Raw genomic sequence first — 25,766 nt, 5'->3', positions numbered from 1 at the left:
GGGAGTCTCAGTTTGAAATGTGGGGTCAAGTCTCTGGGATATAGGTTGAACCTACAATGTTCTGATTCAGAAGCTACCTCCAGCCTGGAGCCTGAACAAGACCAAGAAAAAGCGAAGGGAGTTGGAAAAAAGGGGCGAGGGATGATCAATAGATGGTTTCAGCTACCAAGAACAAATACATGAAAATGTGAGAAAGATGGTTGCCACAAAAAGCAGGAGAGTTGTATTATTTTATTCCAAGATGTAAAACATACAAATTACTTCACCATATTGTTAGTTGTTTCTCAACTTATTTTTTGATTACACGATTTTTACTTTGCTTTAAAAATAAAGTATTCTTACAAACAATGCATTTTCCTCTAGATAATAAAACCTCTGATGGCATTGAGACATTGAAACTACTCTTTCAGGAGAGGGCGGCTTTGTTTGGACGCATTCCAGGGGATTTTATTGGATGACCTTCAACTGGTCAGACAGCTGTTTTATCCAATCCCCACATCGCCAATATATTTATAACTAACCAGAATGTTCAAAGAAGATAATAAAAGCATGCGTTCATTTTTTTAATGCCTCTACGATCTTCCACTCTGTTTAATTTGCTACAGTGTTCCAGAATCTTTAATTCCTGGAGACTCCAGGATAATCCTGGAGGGTTGGCAACCCCGGCTCCATGGTATTGGATAGTAGGCTTCAGTTATTTCAGAGTCCAGGGAAAAAAAATATTGGCAACGCCTCGGAAACAATGACCGTCAAAATTTGCAGAACATATGAGCACACTTTGGAGGAGCTTTGTTACCAATCCCAACACTGTCTCTGGAATCTGTAGTGACAATTGAACAGCTAAGTGACAATTTCTGACCAGGAGCAGGTGCAGACTGGGCCCCCATCTCCGGGGGCTCCTACTCAAGCCTTGGACAGTTTGCTTGCTATCTCACCACACTACAATCCTTTCATTGGAATTTATAGTGATTACTAAAGGGAAGGCTGTGAAAGTTCGATTTCCTGAAGTGTTAAAATGGAATCAGTTTCATAAAAACAGAGTGTGTCCAAAATAGACAGGTCACAGCAGCTGTGAACAGCCGTGTTAATACTCAAAGAAATGTTTTACCTCATGTACACCACTGCAATGAACGGGGCTAAATTAACCAGGACAGAATGTCGTTTAACTTCCACCGTTGTGAATGACCATAAATGACTTTTCGTAACTAAATTTAACTTAAATAAATGTAAACTGTCAGTCGGAACATTCATGAAAACAGAAATTTGATGAAGAGTTGTGAAGGAGGGAGAGGGCGGAGAGCTTTGGATAAGGGTGTTGAGTAAAGGGTGCAATCCGGACTGGGATGGAAGGGGGCAGTGCCAGGTTGAATTTAATGGGAAGAAGTGTGCCAATAATGGAGGAGTCAGATGAGCATTGTCTCTCTCTGAAAGAAAGAATGGGCATTTGGTTAGGAATAGTGTCTCTGTGAACTGCAGCAGGGTGGTGGGGTGTGAGAGACTGGCTGAGAAGCCCCAGTTTCACCAGATTGGTCTCTATCCCTGACACTTGGAGGTCAGCCTGACATCTCTCCTCTACACTCCCTCCTCCTCATGAATGTCTATTTCTTAATGACCGGAGCTGGATGCAATATTTGAATTACGGTTTCACTTGATCACTAGAAAGTTTTTTTTTATTCATTCATGGGATGTGGGCATCACTGGTTGGGTCAGCATTTATTGCACATCCCTAGTTGCCCTTGAGAAGGTGGTGGTGAGCTGCCTTCTTGAACCGCTGCAGTCCATGTGGTGTAGGTACACCCACAGTGCTGTTAGGGAGAGATTCCCAGGATTGTGATCCAGTGAAGGAACGGCAATATATTGCCAAGTCAGGATGGTGAGTGACTTGGAGGGGAACTTCCAGGTAATGGTGTTCCCATGAATCTGCTCACCTTGCCCTTCTAGATGGTAGTGGTCGTGGGTTTGGAAGGTGCTGTCTAAGGATGTATGTTACTTCCTCTAACTCATATTTTATAATTTTGGCCTTGTAATTCTACACCCTGTGGTTTCGTTTGCTCCTCTGCACTAGCTGAATAGGTTCAGTGTTAAACCCATTAGGGCTCCTCTACCTGTTAGTTTCACCTTTCACTATTCCTGCACCATTCATACACAGTGTCACTGACATGTGTGATCACAAATACGCATCATACTTTTGAAAAGCAGAGTTGCCAATCACGACATCTGGGCTTCTTGTATCAATCATTTGGAATTTTATGATATGGTTCCTGCAGAATCACTTGCATTAAATTACTAAACTAATTAGCCGGTGAGCAAATTAATTCCTTGATCAGCTCTTCCTCTTCCCTCATCCCTGGCAAGGTAGGTTCATGTGAGTAACCCAGGTGTAGTGTGAAATACTGGGTTATAGTGTGAGACACTGGGTTATAGTGTGAGGGACCAGGGTATAGTGTGAGACACTGGGTTATAATGTGAGACACTGGGTGATAGTGTGAGGGACCAGGGTATAGTGTGAGACACTGGGTTATAATGTGAGACACTGGGTGATAGTGTGAGGGACCAGGGTATAGTGTGAGACACTGGGTTATAATGTGAGACACTGGGTGATAGTGTGAGGGACCAGGGTATAGTGTGAGACACTGGGTTATAATGTGAGACACTGGGTGATAGTGTGAGGGACCAGGGTATAGTGTGAGACACTGGGTTATAATGTGAGGGACCAGGGTATAGTGTGAGACACTGGGTTATAATGTGAGACACTGGGTGATAGTGTGAGGGACCAGGGTATAGTGTGAGACACTGGGTGATAGTGTGAGGGACCAGGGTATAGTGTGAGACACTGGGTTATAATGTGAGACACTGGGTGATAGTGTGAGGGACCAGGGTATAGTGTGAGACACTGGGTTATAGTGTGAGGGACCAGGGTATAGTGTGAGACACTGGGTTATAATGTGAGACACTGGGTGATAGTGTGAGGGACCAGGGTATAGTGTGAGACACTGGGTTATAATGTGAGACACTGGGTTATAGTGTGAGGGACCAGGGTATAGTGTGAGACACTGGGTGATAGTGTGAGGGACCAGGGTATAGTGTGAGACACTGGGTTATAATGTGAGACACTGGGTGATAGTGTGAGGGACCAGGGTATAGTGTGAGACACTGGGTTATAGTGTGAGGGACCAGGGTATAGTGTGAGACACTGGGTTATAATGTGAGACACTGGGTGATAGTGTGAGGGACCAGGGTATAGTGTGAGACACTGGGTTATAATGTCACCATGCAAGAACCTGATGCCATAAGGATTTACCATGTGTATTTGTCTGTTGGTAGCTTTGCACATGTGCCAGTCTGCACTTTCCCATTGTCAATCGCCACTTGCTTTTTTCAGCATCATTTGTTCAGAAATGATAGAAATAACATTTTTTTAAATTAAAATGCTGATTTTTATATTCTGAATCTTACTGTACCCTGTGGGATGCATATTCATCTCAGGAGGCAGTATTAGCATTACAAATTTAATTTCTTTTTGCTTTTTCTCATTAAAAAGTTGGTGATAATGCAAAGTGGTTTTCTTTTGGTCCTGCATTCCAATCCTTGTACCGATCCTAAAGGTAAAACAAAGAGCTTTCAAGTCATAGAATCTTACAGAAGAAGGCCATTTTGCTGATCTGCCTCTTTGAAAGAGCTATTCAATTAGCCCCACTGCCCCCTGCTCATCCCCCCAACCGAGTCCCACATCTTCCTTTGCTTTTGCTTTTCAAATGTCAAATTTTCTGTTGAATGTTATGACTGAATCTCCTTCTACCATCTTTTCAGTCAGTGCATTTCATAATGATAGAATATGCGGAAATTTTGAAAACAAAATGGGATATATTTCTTCAGGTATCTTCACACACCCTTTTCCCTTTGGGAAGTGGTGCAAGGATTCACAGGCTGATTGAACCAGGGCTTGAACACTCCTTCCATGGCCAACAAATCCTGGCGGGGAGTTGAACCTGCAACTTCTGGTCCGGAGACAGGGACACTACCACTGCAGCTCAAGATCTCCCATCATAGGATATACTGAATAAGTAGCATAGCATCTACACATGATCAGGATCCAACATTGGGAACAGGGAAAGGCCAATAATCTACTGGTGTTTAATGACTCAAGGGATCTTTACCAGATATCCACCAAACCCATCTAATCTACACATGGTGAAAACAATGCGAAGGGGCTCACTCCTCAGTCTTTCAATGAGAACACGTGTTACCCAGTGTGGTCAGTATTATATCAGGCCTACAAAACGAATCTGCACCTAAAAGAGTTAAATTATGAGGACAGGTTGCATAGACTAGGCTTGTATTCCTGATTATAGTAGATTAAGGTGTGATCTAATTGAGTTGTTTAAATGATTAAAGGAGTTGATGAGGTAGATAGAGAGAAACTACTTCCTCTGGTGGGGCAACTCCAGAACAAGGCGGCAAAACCTTAAAATTAGAGCCAGGCCATTCAGGAATTATATCAGGAAGTACTTCTTTATACAAAGGGTTGTGCAAACCTGGAACTCTCCCCCCAAAAAAACTATTGAGGGCGGGGTCAACTGAAAATGCCAACACTGAGATTGATAGATGTTTGACAGACAAGAGTATTAAGGGTTACAGATGAAGGTTGGTGGGAGGAATTAAAGTGCAAATCGGCTATGATTTAATAAAATGGTGGAACAGGGTCAAATGGTAGAACAGGCTCAAGGGGCTGAATGGTCTCCTTCTGTGCCTATATTCCTATGGTAACTGTGCTACATAGATCAGCACGGTCCTAAGTTTTATTGCCTATCTCATTAGTCCTTGAAAGGATGGTGGTGAATCACTTTGCAGCCTGTGTGATGAGCTCTCGCAGTGGTAGAAGGAAATGGAGTTCCCAAGGATTTTGATTTTGGCCCAATGACAGTGAAGGAACAGTGATATAGTTCCTAGTCAGAATGGTGCATGACTTAGAGAGGAACTTGCAGGTTGTGGTGTTGCCATGCATCCGCTGTCCCTTTCTTTCTAGGTGGTGAAGTCACAGATTTGGAAGGTGCTGTTGAAGAAGCCTTGGCAAGTTGCTGCAGTGCATCTTGCAGAAGATACACACTGCAGCCTCATGTCCCAGTGGTGGAGGGAGTGAGTGTTTAAGATGGTGGATGGGGTGAAGATCAACTGGGCTGCTTTGTCCTGGATGATGTCGAGCTCCTTGAGTGTTGTTGGAGCTACAGTCATCCAGGCAAGTGAAGAGTATTCAAGTATTCCATCACACTCCTAACTTGTGCCTTGTAGATGGCGGATAGGCTTTACGGAGTCAAGAGGTGAGCCACTCGCTGCAGTGTTCCCAGCCTCTGACTGCTAAGGTGATCTGTATTCATTGTGCTCAGATCCTTTAAAATTACAAAATCTCACACAATCTGAGAAGCAGAGAGAGATTAATTGCACTAATGCTCAGATTAATCAAAATAATTACAGTAAAATCCTGAGGTCATTCAGAGTCTACCTGAGGTAAATCATCTGGTCAATCAGAGTCTAATTGCTATAAACCCTGAGGTCAATTAGAGTTTAATTGCTGTGTGGTTAGGATGGTTTGCAGATCAGCAGCAGCTTTTAAATTTCAGGCTCCAGGTCAAGAAAAGGGTAGAGAAAAATGTCTTCTTTCTTACTGTTTTCACGTTAATATGGCACCTATAGTTATCATTTGAATGGACAAATCATGACAGCACTTACCTCTAACTACACAGTAATTTGAGAGACATGACAGAGAGAGCAACCAAACCAACGTGTCCATGCACTGTACTAGCTTGGCCATACTGCAGCTGATGTCGACATGCATTCCTGTAAGAAAGAAAATTATTTCAGAAAAATTTGGCGAGGTGTGAGCAGGTTATTTAATTCAGTGTGTGACTGTTGGAAGAAGACGCAATGTGAAATAAAAATAATCTCAAGTGAAATTAGGGGAAACCTTTTCCCTTGGATGGGTGCGACTGTCACCAGAAGTAGCTGAGACTGTAGAATTGATCAAAAGGAATTGGCTAGATATCTGATGAGGAACAGGGTTGCATATATATAGTGACATACATGACCACCGGGATTTATGCGCCAGTGGCAGAACAGGGCAATATCTCATGACATCCCTGTCTAATTGTTTTCCAGGATAAAAGCTCATAGCACAGAAAGAAGCCATTCAGCCCATTGTGCCTGTGCCAGCTCAAAGAGCTATCCAATTAGTATCACTCCCCTGCTCTTTCCACGTAGCTCTGCAAATATTTCTTCATCAAATATTTATCCAATTCTCTTTTGAAAGTTATTATTGAATCTGCTTTCACTGCCCTTTCAAGAGGTGTTCTCCATTTCTCTGTCTTTCTCTTAAATTTGCTGTTACGTTTAGATCAAACTGTCCATTTTGCACATTCACGACCTTCTCTGTAAAGGCGTTAAATCAAAAATATCTTTTCATCTTCCCTCTACTACTTTTAAGACTCTGCAGTCTTGTAGGATCATTCGACTATTCCAACATTCTACCACCTTCCACTCACCTTAAACTTAAGCTCATCCAAAACTCTGCTGCCCGTATGCTTACTTACCCAGTGTCTGGTTCATCCATCACCTCTGTGCTCACTGACCTGTACTGGCTTCTGTACCACCAATGCCTTGGTTTTAAAATTCTTATCCTTGCTTTCAAACCGCTCCATCTCTGTAACCTCCTCCAGCCCTCCAGCCTCTACGTAACCTCCTCTACGCTCCTCCAATTCAGGCCTCTTGTGCATCCCTGATTCTCATGGATCCACCATTGGTGTGTGCTTTCAGCTGCCTGGGCCCTTTTGTATTTGGGTGTCCTCCAGAATATTCATTAATTGTTTATCAGGACAAATGTGTAATGAGAAAAAGTTTATGTTACAGTACTGCTACCATGTAATCGCAAGAATATCACATGTATATGTTTTGTTTTATCTTTGTATTAAGCTAAGAGACAGTTAAATCTCGCAAGTGCATCACATTTCATTGCAATATTTAAACCAGGTGGATTTTGATGAACATGATCCACACAACAGCAAAGTCCTGATGGCAGCAACAGCTTATTAGTAACGGTATTTCACATCGCAACAGAAGGGCTACTGTGCAGGAATATTACTTTAAAACGCCAATGACTCAAGCACCTTTGACTTTACAAATCTCACAATTACAGTTAACATTAAGATGGAAGGGTAGCATGAGAAACAGGATTCTTAAAAGAGAGGGAATGGGTAATATGCCTAATAAATTAAAGATAAATAAAAGAACAGAGCAGCAAGCAGAGATAGCTTTGTGCATGGGAATGAGAAACTTGAACAGGAATGTGATATGGAATAAGGGAGGACTGATGTCCTCATTTGAGACAGGATGAGGGAGTGCCTCGAGCCAGAATCATTGAATCATCAAGGACACAGTGATGTCTCCAGTGTGAATGATATCTCTTTGCGTTCCCTGCACTGATAACAACTTCAGCAATATGAAAACAAGTGATGTTGAGGATTATTAGGCTGAAACCCAAGCAAAGCCAGACACTCATGGACAGGCTGACTCTAGAATTGGACAATAGGCGATGGCTGCATTGTTAATGATTGGTCTAGTGAAATTTAATGTTTTAGATTATGGGAAGGTTTGGAATAAAGAAGATCCAAGCATTTGGGGCAGAAGACTTCAAGAGACGCTCAGAGGACAAGCCAGGTGCTTGGGTAAGGGGGTTAAGACTCTTGTCACTGTGACTTTGACTCAAGGCATGGGGTAATATAACTTTCACTTGTACCGTGTAAACAACCACTCAGACACTGTAACACATCCTCTCAATTATGCTGAATTAAGTTTGTCACTTAAAAAAGTCAACATCAATTAATTGGCTACCAAAATTTAGCAAAAAGAAAACCTAATATCCCTAAGCTCTAGACTTCCCTCCCTAAACCTCTTCACCTCTCTAACTCTTTCTCTTCCTTTAAGACTTCTTCAAACTGACCTCTTTGACTAAGCTTTTGATCTGCTGTCCTAATAGCTCCTTAGGAAGCTCAGTAATAAACTTTATTTGATTATGTTCCTGTGAAGGCCCTGGGGATGTTTTACTACATTAAAGGCGTTATATAAATGTAACTTTCTGTTATTGTCACTCACCTGTCCGATTGACACGCTTTTAACTCTTCCCTTGCCCTTTTTAGATGATCATTGGTTGTGGCCATGTTCATTTCACACTGGTTGGATTGCTCCTGCCATTTCTGTGCTTCAGCTAATCAACAGAAACATTCCCATTCAAAAAGATGAGAAAAAGAAGACAAATAAAGAAACTGATGTATTTCACACTCAGGAGAAGGAATCAGATCCAAATTAGGCAACGAGTTGACTCGAAGAGTGCTACACGAAATGAGTGTGTCTGCCTCATGTCAGCTTTTGGTAGCTTTGGTCGCATAAGATACAGCAGGTCTTAATTTGACACATCTCTCAGTGTGCTTATTAGGATAGTGCTTACACAAATGGCATTTCTGGACTGGTGCAATGGGAGGCACAGTTTAGGTTGAGGGGGTTGAAGTGTTTTTACAGAAAAATGTAGAGGGAGCTTTACTCTGTATCTAACCCCGTACTGCACCTGCCCTGGGAGTGTTTGATGGGGACAGTGTAGAGGGGGCTTTACTCTGTGTCTAACCCCGTGCTGTACCTGTCCTGGGAGTGTTTGATGGGGACAGTGTAGAGGGGGCTTTACTCTGTGTCTAACCCCATGCTGTACCTGTCCTGGAAGTGTTTGATGGGACAGTGTAGAGGGAGGTTTACTTTGTATCTAACCCCTTGCTGTACCTGCCCTGGGAGTGTTTGATAGGGACCGTGTAGATGGAGCTGTACGCTGTATTTAATCCCATGCTGTACCTGCCCTGGGAGTGTTTGACGGGGACAGAGTAGAGGGAGCTTTATTCTGTGTCTTACCCCATGCTGTACCTGCCCTGGGAGTATTTGATGGGGACAATGTAGAGGGAGCTTTACACTGTATCTAACCCCATGCTGTACCTACCCTGGGAGTATTTGATAGGGACAGTGTAGAGGGAGCTTTACGTTGTATCTAATCCCATGCTATACCTGCCCTGGGAGTGTTTGATGGGGACAATGTAGAGGGAGCTTTGCTCTGTATCCAACTTCGTGCTCTACTTATCCTGGGAGCGTTTGATGGGGTCATTGTAGAGGGAGCTTTACTCTGTATCTAACCCCGTGCTGTACTGCCCTGGGAGTGTTTGATGAGCACAGTGTAGAGGGGGCTTTACTCTGTATCTAACCCCGTGTTGTACCTGTCTTGGGAGTGTTTGATGGGGACAGTGTAGAGGGAGCTTTACTCTGTATCTAACCCCGTGCTGTACCTGCCCTGGGAGTGTTTGATGGGCACAGTGTAGAGGGGGCTTTACTCTGTATCTAACCCCGTGTTGTACCTGTCCTGGGAGTGTTTGATGGGGACAGTGTAGAGGGAGTTTTGCTCTGTTTCTGACCCCATGCTGTACCTGCCCTGGGAGTGTTTGATGGGGACAGTGTAGAGGGAGCTCTATTCTGTTTCTGACCCCATGCTGTACCTGCCCTGGGAGTGTTTGATGGGGACAGTGTAGAGGGAGCTCTATTCTGTATCCAATCCCATGCTGTACCTGCCCTGGGAGTGTTTGATAGGGACAGTGTAGCGGGAGCTTTACTCTGTATCTAACCACATGCTGTACCTGTTCTGGGAGTGTTTGATAGGGACAGTGTAGAGGGAGCTCTATTCTGTATCTAATCCCATACTGTACCTGTCCTGGGAGTGTTTGATAGGGACAGTGTAGAGGGAGCTTTACTCTGTATCTAACCCCATGCCGTACCTGTCCTGGGAGTGTTTGATGGGCACCGTGTAGAGGGGGCTTTACTCTGTATCTAACCCCGTGTTGTACCTGTCCTGGGAGTGTTTGATGGGGACAGTGTAGAGGGAGCTTTACTCTGTATCTAATCCCATGCTGTACCTGCCCTGGGAGTGTTTGATGGGGACAGTGTAGAGGGAGCTTTACTTTGTATCTAACCCCGTGCTGTACCTGCCCTGGGAGTGTTTGAGGGGACAGTGTAGAGGGAGCTTTACTCTGTATCTAACCCCGTGCTGTACCTGTCCTGGGAGTGTTTGATGGTCATACTGGCTGCCTCATGTATAAAGTATTCTTTTTCCTACACTTAAAAGACGATAGATATGAACAAATGTTGTTGCTGTTGCTGACAACTGTAAAATTGGAACACACCTCCAGCCATTCAAATTCCAATTCTTGTGCAAGCCACAAAACTTAAATTGAAACTTAATTTTTGGAGCACGGTGCTAAGGGATAATGGTCGCCAAGAAAACGATGTGTCATTAGAGAGGAAGCTGACAAAGGAAACAAGACGAAGCATGTCTAATCTGTGACGGTTAGAAACTCAGCACATTATAATGGGCTAGGTTTAGAAAGTCCCTATTGTGCTGATCCCATGATTCAGAGGCAGTTCCTGAGTTAGAAAGTTGACAATTAAAGAAGGAACTTTCAAAACTTCCCCAAACTGAAAAAAGAACTTACATTTCTGTAGCACCTTTGACCTCAGCTTCTTCTAAATGGCTTTACAGCCAATTTAATACTACTTGAAGTCTAGCCATTGTTGCAAATTGCACACAGCGAGCTCCAACAAACAGAAATGAGATAATGATCAGATAATCTGCCTAATTAATAAACATTGGCCAGGACACCAGGCACAACTCCTGGTCTCTTGTTCAAGATAGTGCCATGATATCCTTTATGTTGACCTAAGAGCAGACAGGGCATCGCTCTCATGTCTGATTCAAAAGATGGCAACTCCAATACTGCAGCATCTCCACAGGGAGTGTCAGCCTGGATTATCTGCTCAGACCCTTAGAATGGGACTTGAACTCCATGCCTTTCTTCCTCAGAGATGAGAGTTCTACCCACTGAGTGACTTCTGACATCACTGAGCATATATGCTTCCAGCAGTGGAGGTCACTAAATAGCAATTAGGGGTGTGGACGAGGTGCAGGGAGGGAGTGGGGAGCTAATGCTCCAACAGGAGATGCCATTATTCCTCCAAACCTGTGTCACAAAGATTGTATCTCCTGATCAATTTCCAGCGAATGACCCCAGGCACAACCCCTCCCAATACCCACCAACACAATTATGAAATATTGACGAACTCTAACCTTCTAGGTACTCTTGTTTCTTGCTGAGGTTGCCGTTGAGAAGTTCGATCTCTTTCACCCTCTTCCCTAAATCCAAAATATCCTTACTCTGCCGAGCCTGGGACAAAAACATACACACGTCACCAGGTTTTTGTGAATTTTTGTGATTTTCAAGATGAGTGATGTTGGAGGTAAGAGGTAGATCACTTTCTCATTTTGACACTCATTGTGAGCACCAAAGCACTTAGATACAGCATGGATTAGGTATAGGGCAAAGCTCCCTCTGTACTGCTCTTCTTCAGATAATACTGTTATGGCACAGTGAATGGTAAATGCCGAGCTGCTCAAATCCCAGAGGGAAACTTGAAACAACTGCCACAACTGTTTTGTAATTTGTATTCTATTTTGAGATGCAAGCCTTGAATTCAGTGGTGATAAATCCACCGAGTCTTAGACATTTTTTGCAAAACTAAATTAAACATTTATTAATAGAAGAAAATACTTTAAGCACATACATAGGTCTACAAATTACTACTATAATAACTCCTAACTCCTCTAATTAATTTGACCCCCAGATACAGCTCCAAAAGGCAACAATAAAACAAAACAGATTTCAACAGACCTAGGCAAAGCAAACAATACCCTGGACAGGGAGATTCAAAGTGAGTTTTCTTAGCTTTGGTTCCTGTATGCAGCAGCTTGATGCATAGAGGCTGGAGGCTTTTCAAACTTGTGTTTGATCTTAGAATGCCTTCCTCTTACACATAACCTCATCTCCTTTATACATGTTTTCCCCTTTTTAATGTAAATTCCATTGTTCCAATATGTCTTTGCAACTTTACTTTTCTCATAATATAAATCTTTTCTAGTATTTGTATTATCAATAACCTTTGAGGAAAATAAATACACTGTTTGGCTTAGCTCCTTATGGCTTATGGTGTAACATCTTACCATCCCTTTGAAATTCAAACTAATCTAATTTAAAAATACAAATGTTCCTCACACCATTCTAAAACATCAACATGTTTATGTATTTAGCATTTCAAACCTTGCTTCCCTTTTGATAATTCAAAAGCTCCAGACCAGCTGCTTCCAATTCAATTAAACCTCCCCCCACCAACACATCCACACAGAAAAACTAATCCAAACCCCACTATTAACCTACCTTTACAATAAATCACAATAATATTATGAAATTTTTTATATTTTCATGACAATACCATGAGGTCATTTACCTCCATCTGGAGAGAGCAGACAGGCCTTGGCTTAACATTCTGTTCAGAAAGACAGGACTTCTGACATTGCAGCACTCCCTCAGTGCTGCAGTGGGGGGTGCAGACTTAGAGTTTGTGCCCAGGTCTCTTGAATAAGTCTTAAACCCACAACCTCCTGACTCAGGGCAGAGAGCTACCCACTGATCATAGGCTGATTCTTGCTCAATTCTGGAAATGCTGAACACGTTTACACCCCAACAAAAGAATGAGCTGGACCGGCTTTGCAAGTAATCCATGTCTCTGAGATAGAAAGCAGTTTGACCTGGACCCAGTTGGGGGCTGAGAAGATGGAATTATTTTTTGCTTCATGTGGAGTCAAGTCACAGTGTCACAATTGTGGTTGCAGTGTTTCACCATAAACAGGAATGGAACTCGGTACCATAGGCAGTGGCTAAGGCGATTAATATGGGTGCATTTAAGAGGAAGCTGGATAAACACAGGAGGGCGAAAGGAGAAGAAGGATATGCTGATGGAATGAGAAGAGGAGAGGGTGAGAGGAGGCTCGTGTGGTGGCACAGACCAGTTGGGTCAAATGGCCTGTTTCCGTGCTGTAGACTTGATGTAATTCTATGTAACCATAGTAAAGAAGGAGGAAAATGCTCTAATTTATATTGAATTGCATTTCCCCCTCCATTTTACACCAATACACAAAATTCTGCTTCTTTTAATTCAACACTATGGGAGCCATTCATTAAAGCAAAGCTCAAACTGCAAGCTCTAAAAACACAAGGACCACTGATATGCCTGTTAAACTTGTGGTCTGACAACAAATAGCCAATGGGAGTATGGAACTTGAGTATTGCTGAAAAAAAGAGATTTTTTTGTCAAAGGTTTTCATCTTGCACTCATCAGGACAATTCACAAGAAAATACCAATGTCAGGGGAAACAACATGTTTATACTGTATGAGAAGAGAGTGCTGATTGGTTGGCAAGTGGACTCTGCACCCTCTTCTCATGTCGTATAAATATGTTGTTTCCCCTTACAATGGTACTTTCTTGCGAATTTATTAGTTACTCTCTTATATTTGTGGCCCCTAGTTCTGGTCTCACCCACAAGTGGAAACATCTTCTCTTTGTTTAGCCTATCTAAAGCATTTCTAATTTTATAGGCCTCCATCAGGTCACCCCCTGCCTTCTCTTATTGAGAGAAAAGTGCCCTAGCCCAAATGTTGCCATCATTCCAGAGTTGCCCTAGAGTCTCCAGGAATTATAGATTAATCTCCAGGATATTGCTGTGAATAAAACTCAGGAGGATAAATTGTAGAGACATTACAAAAAAAATGGAGTTTCTAAACTAAATGTTTTTCAAACACTTCTGTGCATTGATTGTAAAATGTTGGACAAAGGAGACGAACCTGTTTGAACGATGGTCAAGAATCATCCAATCAGGTAACAACAGTCTGATTGCTTTCAAATAGACCATAGGGAAGTCATCCATCTATGAGGATGGAAGTTGGTGGGTGACCAATGGCAAGAGTGTGGGGGCAGGGCAGTTCGAGAAAGAAGATGTGATGAAACATTAGGAATTTGTCCAATCAGAATTGGCAATATTACACCTCACTCAGCCCTTATGAGCACAAATTGTACAAACTTATGTCCTATCCCATTATGTTTCTAAGGTTGAGCGGCAATCTAATCAAGGTATTTTAAATGATTAAGAGATTGGTTGGGTATCAGCACCTGCAAGTTCCCCTCCAAGTCACTCACCATCCTGACTTGGAAATATATCGCCGTTCCTTCACTGTCGCTGGGTCAAAATCCTGGAACTCCTTCCCTAACAGCACTGTGAGTGTACCAACACTAAACGGACTGTAGTGTTCAAGAAGGCAGCTCACCACCACCTTCTCAAGGGCAACTAGGGATGGGCAATAAATGTTGGTCTTTCTGACAGTGCCCACGTACTGAGACTGAATTAAAAACAAGGTGCAGGGAAACTAATTCTGATGATGGAGTGGTGATGGAGCGGACGGGGATGTATGAGGCATTGGGGGAGCTGGTGGGGAGAGGGTGTCGGTGGGGTTCCAGGACAAGGAGGCGCAATCCTAAAATTATAGCTAGGCTGTTCAGGAGTGAGTTCAGGAAACAATCACCCATAATCCAAAGGGGAGTGGAAATCTGAAACTCTCCCCCCAACAAAAGACTTATGATGTTGGGTGTCATTTGGAGCATTCAAGACTGAGATTAGTAGACTCCTGTTGAGTGAAAGGATTCAGGGATGTGGAGCAAGTGCAGGTAAATGGTGGTAGGTGCAGGTCAAGCATGATTGAAATGAATGGCAAAATGGGCTCAAGGCTGAATGGCCTCCTCCTGTTCCTAACATCTTAGGAGGTCGTCCCGATCTACCAGATTTTTGATCGATTGCACCATCTCACCAACTTTACACCAAACTTCCACCCGTCATGACAGGAAATTGAGAGAAATTTGACCACTAGGTGAGCACTGGGTGACTGGACACTGCTGGGATCAGCATTTCCTACTGTGTAATCATTATCTTTCTTGGGTGTTAAAGTTCTTATTAATGTTTTTTATCTTTTCTGTGCTTCATTGCGTAACACGTTCACTTCCCAATCAAAAAGTTGTGCGTTCACATTCCAGAGACATTGTGAGTTCATAATCTAGGCTGAACTCCCACTGCAGAACTGAAGGAGTGCTGCACTGTTGGAGGGTCAGTACTGAGGGAACACTGCACTGTCGGAGGGTCAGTAGTGAGGGGTGCTACACTGTCGGAGATGCAGTACTTGGGGAATGCTGCACTGTCAGAGGGTGAGTACTGAGGGAGTGCTGCACTGTTGGAGGTGCAGTACTGAGGGAGCGCAGCACTGTCGGAGGTACCATCTTTCAGGTGAGATGTTAAATTGAAGCACCACCTGCTCCCTCAGATGGATGTTAAAGATCCCAAGGTTCCAACTTGAGGAATGGCAGGGGAGTTACCTTTAGTGGCCTAACCATTAATTATCCCTCATCTAACATTACTAAAATGGATTATCTGCTCATAAATGTCACATTGCCACTTGTGGGATCTTGCTATGCACATAATGGCTGTCATGTTTTCTACATTATGACAGTGGCTTTACTTCCAAAAGTATTTCATTGGCTGTGAAGTGCAATGTTTGACCTGAGATTGTGAAAGGCATTACAGAAATGTCAGTGCTTTCTGTTAATTTTTGGCTTGGTGATGTTCTGCAACGTGATTTTCTCCAAATTGATGGCCAGAAGATAGGCTCACCATCCAATTAAGGATGGTAGGCGGGCTGTCAGAGGTGGAGGGCCAATCAGAGGCCATCCTGCTGAAAGCAGCGGCAGGCTATGTCACCGGCGGATAAAGAGTTTCAAAATGGGCGCGGCCTTTCTCTACAGCTTTTTCAAAACTTAACTAAAAAATTACCTTTGCAGATGGGTGACCACTGAGGGGGAGGGTGGGGGATGGGAAAGAGGTGGCTTGCGGCACTGCTGCACTCAGGCAGGCAGGCGGGCAGGTGGGGGTGACCTCTAAGGCTGCCTTGAGCACTGCCCCCCACCCCCCCCACCTGCCCCTCCCCACCTTGAGTCTGCCACTCGGGAGTCTGATTCCAGGCAGCTAAATTGGACCTCCAGGCAACCTGGAGCTTGACTGGAAAACCTCTGTTGGTTTCGTTCAATTGGCCTTATGTGATCTTTAGTTTTTCTAATCAGCTGCTGGCAATGTACTGCAACCCTTGTTATCCCCTCCGCTCCCCCCACCCTCACATCCCGCCTCTCAGAAAGTGGCCGAGAGTTGGGGTGGAGCCAGTGAAGCCAGTGGTGCTTTCTCTGGTAAATAAAGCAAAATACTGCAGCTGCTGAAAATCTAAAATAAAATCAGAAAATGCTAAAAATATTCAGCAGGTCTGGCAGCGTCTGTGCAGAGAGAAACAGAGTTAACATTTTGAGTCAAATATGACTCTTATTCAGAATTTTGGTACTACTTTTAGTGCTTGCCTGCTTCTGTTCTTGTTCATGGGTTCAAAATCCAACCCCATTGAGACACTGTATTCACAAGGATTTGTTCACATCTATATGCCACTTTACCTTCGAAATTCCATGTATATTGTTAGGGGGAGGTGATGGTGCAGTGGTATTGTTGCTGGACTTTAGATCCAGAGACCCAGGGTAATGTTCTGGGGACCAGGTTTCAAACCTGCTACGGCAGATGGTGGAATTTGAATTCAATAAAAATCTGGAATTAAAAGTCTAATGATGACCATGAAACAATTGTTGTAAAAACCCATCTGCTGGCCTACATGTGACTCCAGACTTGACTCTTACACACCCTCTGAAATGGCCTAGAAGCCCCTCAGTTGTAACAAATTGCTTCAAGGGCAACTAGGGATGGGCAATAAATGGCCTGGCCAGCAAAGCCCACATCCCATGAATAAATATAATTGCTGTTGTCAAGGAAAAATACCAACAATTACAGGTTACATCAAGCACTAAACTGTACAATGTTACAATTTTCAACAAGCAGTATTTATACAGTACAATTATGTGACTCCAGCATATTTACACAGTGATCTTATTAACTTTCCCTTTTTTATTGTCTTATAATTATATCTAGGTTAGCTATTTGACTTTGCTTACCCATACAGTTTCTCGATCATCACTTATCTCTTCTAATAACGTACTATTCATTCCAAGATCAAACAACACATATTTGTGCTTATGTGTCCTATGTACTTTTTATCTACTCTTCGCCTACCTTTGATCTCAGGTCATTTCACATGTCAAGGCTTTTTCTTATTATTTTTCTGTTCTGGCTTCCCTTTGTAATTTAACCCTTTAGGTGATTTTTCTTTCTCACTGTGAAGCAAGGAGTCTACAGAATCAGCAGAACATGGACACAGCAAAATGTATCTTCCCTTCAATTATCTTATTATCTCAGTTACGTTGTATAAAATTAACTCAGTCCCATTCCCCAATGGCAAAACCAGATTTAGTCCAAATTACAACAGACTAGCTTGATGCTTACTTTAGCTATTCTGTTTATCAGCAGAATCCCGGCACAACTTACAAAACCCATGTTTTAACTCATTTCCAGCTGGTTAACCAAATGTCTGCTGGTCCTGGAGCTAACACAGGACACTCAGCAACTAATGTGGATTCTCGATCCCATAGAAACTAACTTTTTTTACATGTCCTCCCCAAATCCTGAAACATGTTATTCAATGATTGTGTTGCCTTCGTCTTGAACTTTGTCTTGAGATGAGCTTAGTCAGCACCAAATGGGGAGTAAACCTGGGACTTTCCAGCGCTTTATTGATCAGAATGGCACTAATGTCAATGAAACAGTCACCATGGCGATTTATATATGTGTTTTTTCTATTCAATAATTGCCCATGAGAAGGTGGTGGTGAGCTGCCGCGTTGAACCCTGCAGTCCGTGTGGTGTAGGCACAGCCACAGTGCTGTTAGGGAGGCACTTCCAGGATTTCAACCCAGCGATGGAGTTTAGGAAGTGAGTCTCTCGGCACAGAATTCCCAGCCCCTGACCTGCTTTTTTAGCCACAGTAATTATGTGGCTGGCCTGGTTAAGTTTCGAGTTAACGGTAATCCCGAGGATGTTGATTTGTACAAATTGTCTTCTTGTTAAGCAATTTCAGAGGGTGTCAGTGGGACTAGAGTCATATATCAACACGGACCAGGTAAGGACAGCAGGTTTCCTCCTCTAAGGGGACATTTAATGAACCAGTGATTTTATTTTTTATATATATATGACAGTTTCATGGTTACTTTTCCTGATAAACAGATTTTTTATTTTCAGAAGTTTTTTTAAACTAAACTTAAATTCTCAAACTGCCAGGATGGGATTTGAAATCAGCTCTCTGAATTACAGATCCCAAGTAACATAACCACTAAATAACGTACCCATGGATTATGCACTTCCAAACAAAATGATGAAAAGATTTGATATTTTACAAAGGCTCTGGGTTTTGTTGAAGAGCTGCAACACGTTATTTTAGCAACAAATACCATTGCTTAAATACTTTCTATTATCAAACATGTCAAAGATTACTTTGGCTATATTTACTGGAATTAATATCGCCGTAACTCTCGATGCTTTTACTGCTCACCGATTGATCCTGACAGTTCTTCAATGAGGACTGTGCATCCGCCATCATCTCCATGTACTCATTCTGCAACGAACTGTTATTTCTAAGTTGGGCCTGACACTCGGCCAACCGCTTCATAGGTTCTGTGTTCGTCAGAATGATCGCCAAACTTGTAACAATCACCGCAATAAATAACAGCCCCAAAATTATCCATATTAAAGGACAGCACCGGTTCTTGCTGCCCAAGTTCATCCTCGATCTGTCTGTTAGACACAGGAACTTTTCTGCAGCCAGCACTGCACTAGCAGCTCAGCTTCTGCCTGTCCTTGTGTTGCAATATTCCTGTTCAGCAGCCAATTACATCATTTCTACCATCAAATATCTTAATAGTCCCTCCTCCCTTTTCCCCTCCACACACATCACAAATTTACTGGAAGTCACATGTTTCAAACCATTTCAGATTTTGGCAACAGGCCAGTCCACCCTGATTTACACTGAAATTTCTTAGTTTCGTTTCAGGTTATTTTGTGAATTGTAATATTGGGCACTTCATACCTGAAGGTTTAAGAGTTTTCAGGGCACCAAAAGACCCAATAAATTGGTCAAACCTCCCCATCTACTTATAATACCTTTCACATCATCCTCTCCCCATATCCCTCAATCGCACCCACCTACCCCTTATATCCGTCTATTCTACCCTCCCACTTCTCTTATCCCTCAATCCCACCTACTTTCTCCTCATAGCTCTCAATCCCACCCACCCACCTTCTTCCCATATCCCTCAAGCCTCTGTACAAATTCTGAGAAATTGCTACAACAGGTCTTTTTTTGCTAATTAATGAAAACTAACTTAAACACTATGTCTGACCAGTTGTAAATTAGGAGTTTCATTAGTTGTGATATGACTGAACCATGTTTTTAATCCTGCTTGTGACACACCATGGTGACTTGGTGAGAAATTGTGATTTTGGCCTTCATTGGCCCAATGGTCAAAAAAATGTTCAACAGAAATCTAGCAGGCAGGCTGCTGCATGAGAATTACAAGATAAACACCTTAGCAGAATCTCTAAGGCCCAGATGTAGTTAGAGCTGAACCAACATAAGTGGGTGCCAAGGCCACCACGATTCCCTTGATTAGGTATTCAAATGAGGGGTCTGGATAGAATAGAGAGAAACTGTTCCCATTGGTGGAAGGATTGAGAGTGAGAGGGCTCAGATTTAAGGTAACTGGCAAGAAGCGGTGGAGACACGAGGAGAAACTTTTTTCACGCAGCGATTGGTTAGGACCTGGAATGCGCTGTCTGAGAGTGTGAGGCATTCGGGGGTGGGGGGAATTGGATTATTGCCTGAAGAGGAGGAATGCGCAGGGTTACGGGCAGAAGGCAGGAGAGTGGAACTAGGTGAATTGCTCATTCAGAGAGTTGGCACAGACATGATGGGCCAAATGGCCTCCTTCTATATAATTGTGAGATTCTGTGATTTGGCTAGACACTAGCAGTGAAATGTTTACGATCTGATAGGAGTCTGAATGTGGGAAGCTAGGGATCTTCAGAATCTGGCCTGACTTGGGTGGGCAGTTGGATAAATGACATCTTTTGTAATTGGGCCATTAAATTATGGCGAGATAATGATAGGGTTAAACCAGTTGCCATAGGCTTTTCTGTGTAAAGAAAGTATAAGAGGAGATTTCTCAAGCACAGGAAATATAGAGGTTTTCCATGTCGCACTGATTGATGCACCTGCTGATGCACAGAGTATTCCCAAAAGGAATGCATCAGAGTGTAAAAGTTGGGGAATTGCTGAGAATGGGAATTTTCGGGTAAGCAGTGGTGAATATATCTCAAACTGAATGGTATTAAGGGATATAAGGCAAAGCTGGGTATATGGAGTTAGCTCACAGATCATTTATGGTCTTATTGAATGGCAGAACAGGCTCTGAATGACCTGCTAATGCTAAAAATGATCCCTGCCCTTAAAGTGTAACAGCAACCATTTTTTTTATTTGTTCATGGGATGTGGGCGTCGCTGGGTGGGCCAGCATTTGTTGCCCATCCCTAATTACCCTTGAGTACTGAGTGGCTTGCTATGCTATTTCAGAGGGCATTTAAGAGTCAACCATATTGCTGTGCGTCTGGAGCCACATGTAGGCCAGACCAGGTAAGGATGGCAGATTTCCTTCCCTAAAGGACATTAGTGAACCAGGTGGGTTTTTATAACAATGGTTTCGTGGTCATCATTAGACTTATAGTTCCAGATTTTTTATTGAATTCAAATTTCGCCATCTGCCATAGTGGGATTCAAACCTAGGTCCCCCAAGCATTACCCTGGGTCACTAGTCCTGTGACAATACCACTACACCACCACCTCCTCTAAATTGGTTGCATCTGTTAATTGTGTAATTAATCCCTGATTTTTTTGAGAAACCCAAATGAAAGATGAAAGAGTAGGAGAAATTGGGAAATTGGGATGTAGTGGCTCGAGGATGTGAAGCTTGACTGTATAAGGAAGGCAGGGCAGAGAAGGATGAGGAAATGTAGGCCCTGGGAAAGAATGATTGATACATTGACATGACGGGGGTGAGTGTACAAGGTGTGGGGGAAGACATTAAATGAATCGGTAGAGTCCAAGATGGGGAGAAAGCACAGCTGCCAATGGTGGAGGGACAAAAACCAGGGACGCACAAGAGACCAGAACTGGAGGAACAATAACTACAGCGGAGAGAGACAAATAGGAAGAATTCAAAAAGTTGACTGTCTGGAAATGCAACCAAGAAACAGTTTATAAAAATGGACAGGGAATTTACGGAGTGAAGAGTGTGTGTGTGGGCACGTGGGTATGGATGCTTGAGCAAGGATTTGTCGGTGTGTGTATGTGTGAGAGAGTAGATGTCTGTGTGAGAGTCGATGGATGTGTGTGTCAGTGCATGTGAATTGAGTGAATGTGTGAGTGGGAATAGAGTGTTTTTCTTTATTTATGGGATGTGGGCATCACTAGCAAGGCCAGCATTTATTGCCCATCCCTAATTGCCCTTGAGAAGGTGGTGGTGATCCGCCTTCTTGAACCGCTGCAGTCCATGTGGTGTAGGTACATCCACAGTGCTGTTAGGGAGGGAGTTTCAGGATTTTGACCCAGCGACAGTGAAGGAATGGTGATATATTTTCAAGTCAGGGTGATGTGTGGTTTGGAGGGAATTTCCAGGTGGTGGTGTTCCCATCTATCTGCTGCCCTTGTCCTTCCAGGTGGTAGAGGTCACAGGTTGGGAAGGTGCTGTCTAAGGAGCCTTGGTGAGTTGCTGCAGTGCATCCTGTAGATGGTACACACTGCTGTTACTGTGCATCGGTGGCGGAGGGAATGAATGTTGAAGGCGGTGGATGCGTGCCAATCAGGTGGGCTGCTTTGTCCTGGATGGCATTGAGCTTTTTGAGTGTTGTTGGAGCTGCACTCATCCAGGCAACTGGGGAGTATTCCATCACACCCCTGACCTGTGCCTTGTAGATGGTGGACAGGCTTTGGGGAGTCAGGAGGCAAGTTACTCGCCATGGAATTCCCAGCCTCTGACCTGCTCTTGTAGCCACAATATATATATGGCTGATAAAGTTGAATTTCTAGTAAATGGTAACTTCCAGGATGTTGATAGTGGGGGATTCATTGATGATAATGTCACTGAACGTCAAGGGGAGATTAGCCCTTGTGGAGGATGTTCATTGCCTGGCACTTGTGTGATGTAAATGTTACTTGCCACAAGTGTGTAATGTGATTGTGGGAGTGGAGGTGTATGAGTTTGTGTCTGAGTATGTGAGTGACCGTGTCAAGTGTGAGTCAGGATACCATGCTGGCCGTGATGAACACTGCAGTGGGTGAACACATAAAGTATGGCCATTGTCAAGAATTTTGGTCACTATGGAGAAGTATAAGAGTAAGGCTGGGAGAAGCAGGTATGTATTTCAGTAATAATCACTGACGGTAAATTCTCCAGCAGGAAGGAATGATTGATTTTAAAAAATTTACAATTTTATAGAAACTTTCACAACCTCAGAACACCCCAAAGCACTTCACATGCAATGAAACACTTATTGAAGTGCAGTCATTGTTATAATGTAGGAAACATATCAGCCAATTTACAAACAGCAAGATCCCATAAACAGTACTGAGATAATGACCAGATAATCTGAATTTTTAGCCCTGGTGAGGGATGAGTATTGGACATGACACAGGGGGAAACTCTCCTGCTCATCAATGAAATATCGGCATACACCTGAAAGGGAGGAGGAGACCTCAATTTAAAGTCTTATTTGAAACATTGCACCTCCAAAATGCAGCACTCCCTCACTACTGACTCTCTGACAGTGCAGCACTCCCTCAGTACTGGCCCTCCGACAGTGCAGCGCTCCCTCTGTACTGACCCTCTGATTGTGTGGTACTCCCTCGGTAATGACCCTCCTACAGTGCAGCACCACCTCAGTACTGACCCTCCAAAAGTGCAGCACTCCCTAAGTACTGACCCTCGAACAGCGCAGCACTCCCTAAGTACTGATCCTCTGACAGTGCAGCACTCCCTCAGTGCTGACCCTCCAACAGGGCAGCACTCCCTCAGTACTGACATCTGACAATGCAGTGCTCCCTCATTATTGACCCTCTGAGAGTGCGCCACTCCCTCAGAACTGACCCTTCAACACTGCAGCACTCCCTCAGTACTGACCCTCGAACAGTGCAGCACCACCTCAGCACTGACACTTGACAGTGAAGCACTGCCCCAGTAATGACCCTCCGACAGTGCAGCACTGCCTCAGTACTAACCCTCGAACAGTGCAGCGCTCCCCCAGTACTGACCCTCTGACAGTGCAGCACTCCCTCAGTACTGACCCTCTAACAGTGCAGCACTCCCTCAGTACTGACCCTCGAACAGTGCAGCGCTCCCCCAGTACTGACCCTCCGAGAGTGCTGTGTTCCCTTAGTACTGATCCCCCGACAGTGCAGCACTCCCTCAGTACTGACCCTCTGACAATGCAGCACTCCCTCAGTACTGACCCTCTGACACTGCAGCACTCCCTCAGTACTGACCCTCCGACAGTGTAGCACTCCCTCAGTACTGACCCTCCGACACTGCAGCACTCCCTCAGCACTGACCCTCCGACAGTGCAGCACTCCCTCAGTACTGACCCTCTGACACTGCAGCACTCCCTCAGTACTGACCCTCTAATGGTGCAGCACTCCCTCAGTACTGACCCTCAAACAGTGCAGCACTCCCTCAGTACTGACCCTCTGACACTGCAGCACTCCCTCAGTACTGACCCTCCGACACTGCAGCACTGCCTCAGTACTGACCCTCTAACAGTGCAGCACTCCCTCAGTACTGACCCTCCGACACTGCAGCACTCCCTCAGTACTGACCCTCCGACACTGCAGCACTCCCTCAGTACTGACCCTCTAACAGTGCAGCACTCCCTCAGTACTGACCCTCCGACACTACAGCACTCCCTCAGTACTGACCCTCCGACACTGCAGCACTCCCTCAGTACTGACCCTCGAACAGTGCAGCACTCCCTCAGTACTGACCCTCTAACAGTGCAGCACTCCCTCAGTACTGACCCTCCGACACTGCAGCACTCCCTCAGTACTGGCCATCCGACACTGCAGCACTCCCTCAGTACTGACCCTCTAACACTGCAGCGCTCCCTCAGTACTGACCCTCCGACACTGCAGCACTCCCTCAGTACTGACCCTCCGACACTGCAGCACTCCCTCAGTACTGTACTGGGAGTGTCGACCTGGCGGAATTCCTCAGATTATCTTAAATCTGAAGGCAAAGCAAGGAGAACGGTCAGCCAGGGATTGGTTAAGGCTCTTCCCCTGAGTCAACAGGTTCGAGCCCCAATCCAGGACATGTGCAGAACAATATTGGCTGGGTCCCTGTTGCCATACCAAGGGAGTGTAGCACAGTCAAAGGGGCTGTCTTTTGGATGTGATGTTAAACCAAAGCCCTGGCTGCTCTCTCAGGTAGAGATCCTGTCATTTTGAATAAAAGCAGGAAAACTGTCTGTTCAAGTGACAGCACAAAAAGTGGGCATCTCAGTATTGTCACATTGCTGTTTGTGTAATCTTGTGCACAAATTGGCAGCCATGTTACCAACATTACAGCAGTGACCACACTTTAAAAGTATTTCATTGTCTGTGAAGTGCTTTTAAACATCCTATGGCTGTGAAAGGTGCTATAGAGGTTCAAGTCCTTCTTTCTCATCTCTCATTCCACATTCTGCATCCAACAATCGCCTCCAGTTAAACACAACCAGTCTCTCTCCTGTGTTTTTCCATCATTCCCTCTCTCCCTCTCTCTCAGGAGCCGGGTCTCTGTGACTCACCAGTTCGTCACGCTTCTCCTCTTCCTGGTTGTGAGTGATCTTCGAGAGCTGAGACACCAGATCCTCCGCCTTTGCCTCTGAAATTGTCAGACGCTCTTGCAGGAATGCATTTTGTGCCCAAAGCCATCTGTTCTCCCTGTGTAGCCGCACAGTCTCCACAGCATTCAACATACTTTGGTGATCTTGGTGTGGGGTCACGGGTGGCAACACACTGAAGAGCGTCACGAGGACCAGGCAGAACAGAATAAAGACTAAGTACGGGCGTCTTATGATCCAGGCACATAAAGCTGTCAGCATTCTGCTGTTGTCCCAGGAGCTGAAAGTGTTAATGTCCAGACAATATCAGCGAAATGACAAGAGGCCAGTAGTGGCCAATATAAATGTATGAAGAACGTTCCACTGCCTTTACTCTAGTGAAATGCAACCGAGTCACTTTTCTGTTTCTCAACATCATCAGTGAACTTCACAACATCAACACCAAATTCTTGGAAATCACATGGTGCTCAGAATTGCATTGATTGGCTAGGCCACGATCACTACTGCTGAGAGCAGACGCAGGCTGCTGGCATCATCTGAGCCTGAAGGAAGCCACATGTAATTAATATTTCTATTTTTATTTCCAGTATTATCAACTTATGCTGCAGAACAGACAGTCTCAACACCTGAGTAAGACTCTGATGGTTCAACTACCCATCTTCTCCCCATGTCTCTCAATCTTCATCTGCTGAATATCCTACTCCTGTCTCATCTTTCTAAGTGCAATAGATGCAACACCTGCCCTTTCACCTCCGGCTTTCCCATTGGCTTGGATGCCAAATGCTCCTTTCAGGTGAAACAACAAATTATTTGTAGTGATTAACTGTCTCTTCTCCCTGTTTAAAACACCATATTT

The 25,766-nt window shown here is 44.1% G+C and overlaps 1 protein-coding gene and 1 pseudogene across 2 annotated transcripts; both read right to left on the bottom strand.

Annotated features, from left to right (window-relative positions):
- Window positions 1-220: 220 nt before the first annotated feature.
- Window positions 221-25,353, bottom strand: LOC144689077 (uncharacterized). Of its 2 annotated transcripts, none has more exons than XM_078556227.1 (6): window positions 24,875-25,353; window positions 11,198-11,294; window positions 8,143-8,254; window positions 5,728-5,835; window positions 2,855-3,599; window positions 221-2,453 (listed from the first exon to the last, which is right to left on the bottom strand). In XM_078556227.1, exons 1-4 carry the CDS (start codon window positions 25,169-25,171, stop codon window positions 5,730-5,732), a joined length of 612 nt encoding a protein of 203 aa, XP_078412353.1. In that variant the 5' UTR covers window positions 25,172-25,353; the 3' UTR covers window positions 221-2,453; window positions 2,855-3,599; window positions 5,728-5,729. The 2 variants fall into 2 exon arrangements, with proteins under 2 accessions (XP_078412353.1, XP_078412354.1); XM_078556228.1 differs by lacking the exon at window positions 24,875-25,353 and adding an exon at window positions 18,537-18,867.
- Window positions 7,037-7,215, bottom strand: LOC144689299 (small nucleolar RNA SNORA53; annotated as a pseudogene).
- Window positions 25,354-25,766: the final 413 nt, after the last annotated feature.

This window comes from Cetorhinus maximus, chromosome 13, assembly GCF_964194155.1.
Source record: "Cetorhinus maximus chromosome 13, sCetMax3.hap1.1, whole genome shotgun sequence".
NCBI lineage: Eukaryota > Metazoa > Chordata > Chondrichthyes > Lamniformes > Cetorhinidae > Cetorhinus > Cetorhinus maximus.
This window is presented reverse-complemented; position numbering and strand designations above follow the sequence as displayed.

Bases quoted from the DNA above. Each gene is read 5' to 3' on its own strand.
- LOC144689077 (XM_078556227.1), bottom strand. From the start codon at position 25,171: ATGCTGACAGCTTTATGTGCCTGGATCATAAGACGCCCGTACTTAGTC. The intron at 11,295-24,874 runs GTGAGTCACAGA...TTTTTGTCCCAG, and splicing joins AGGAGAAGCGTGACGAACTG to GCTCGGCAGAGTAAGGATAT. The intron at 5,836-8,142 runs GTGAGTGACAAT...TCTTTCTTACAG, and splicing joins AAAGCGTGTCAATCGGACAG to GAATGCATGTCGACATCAGC.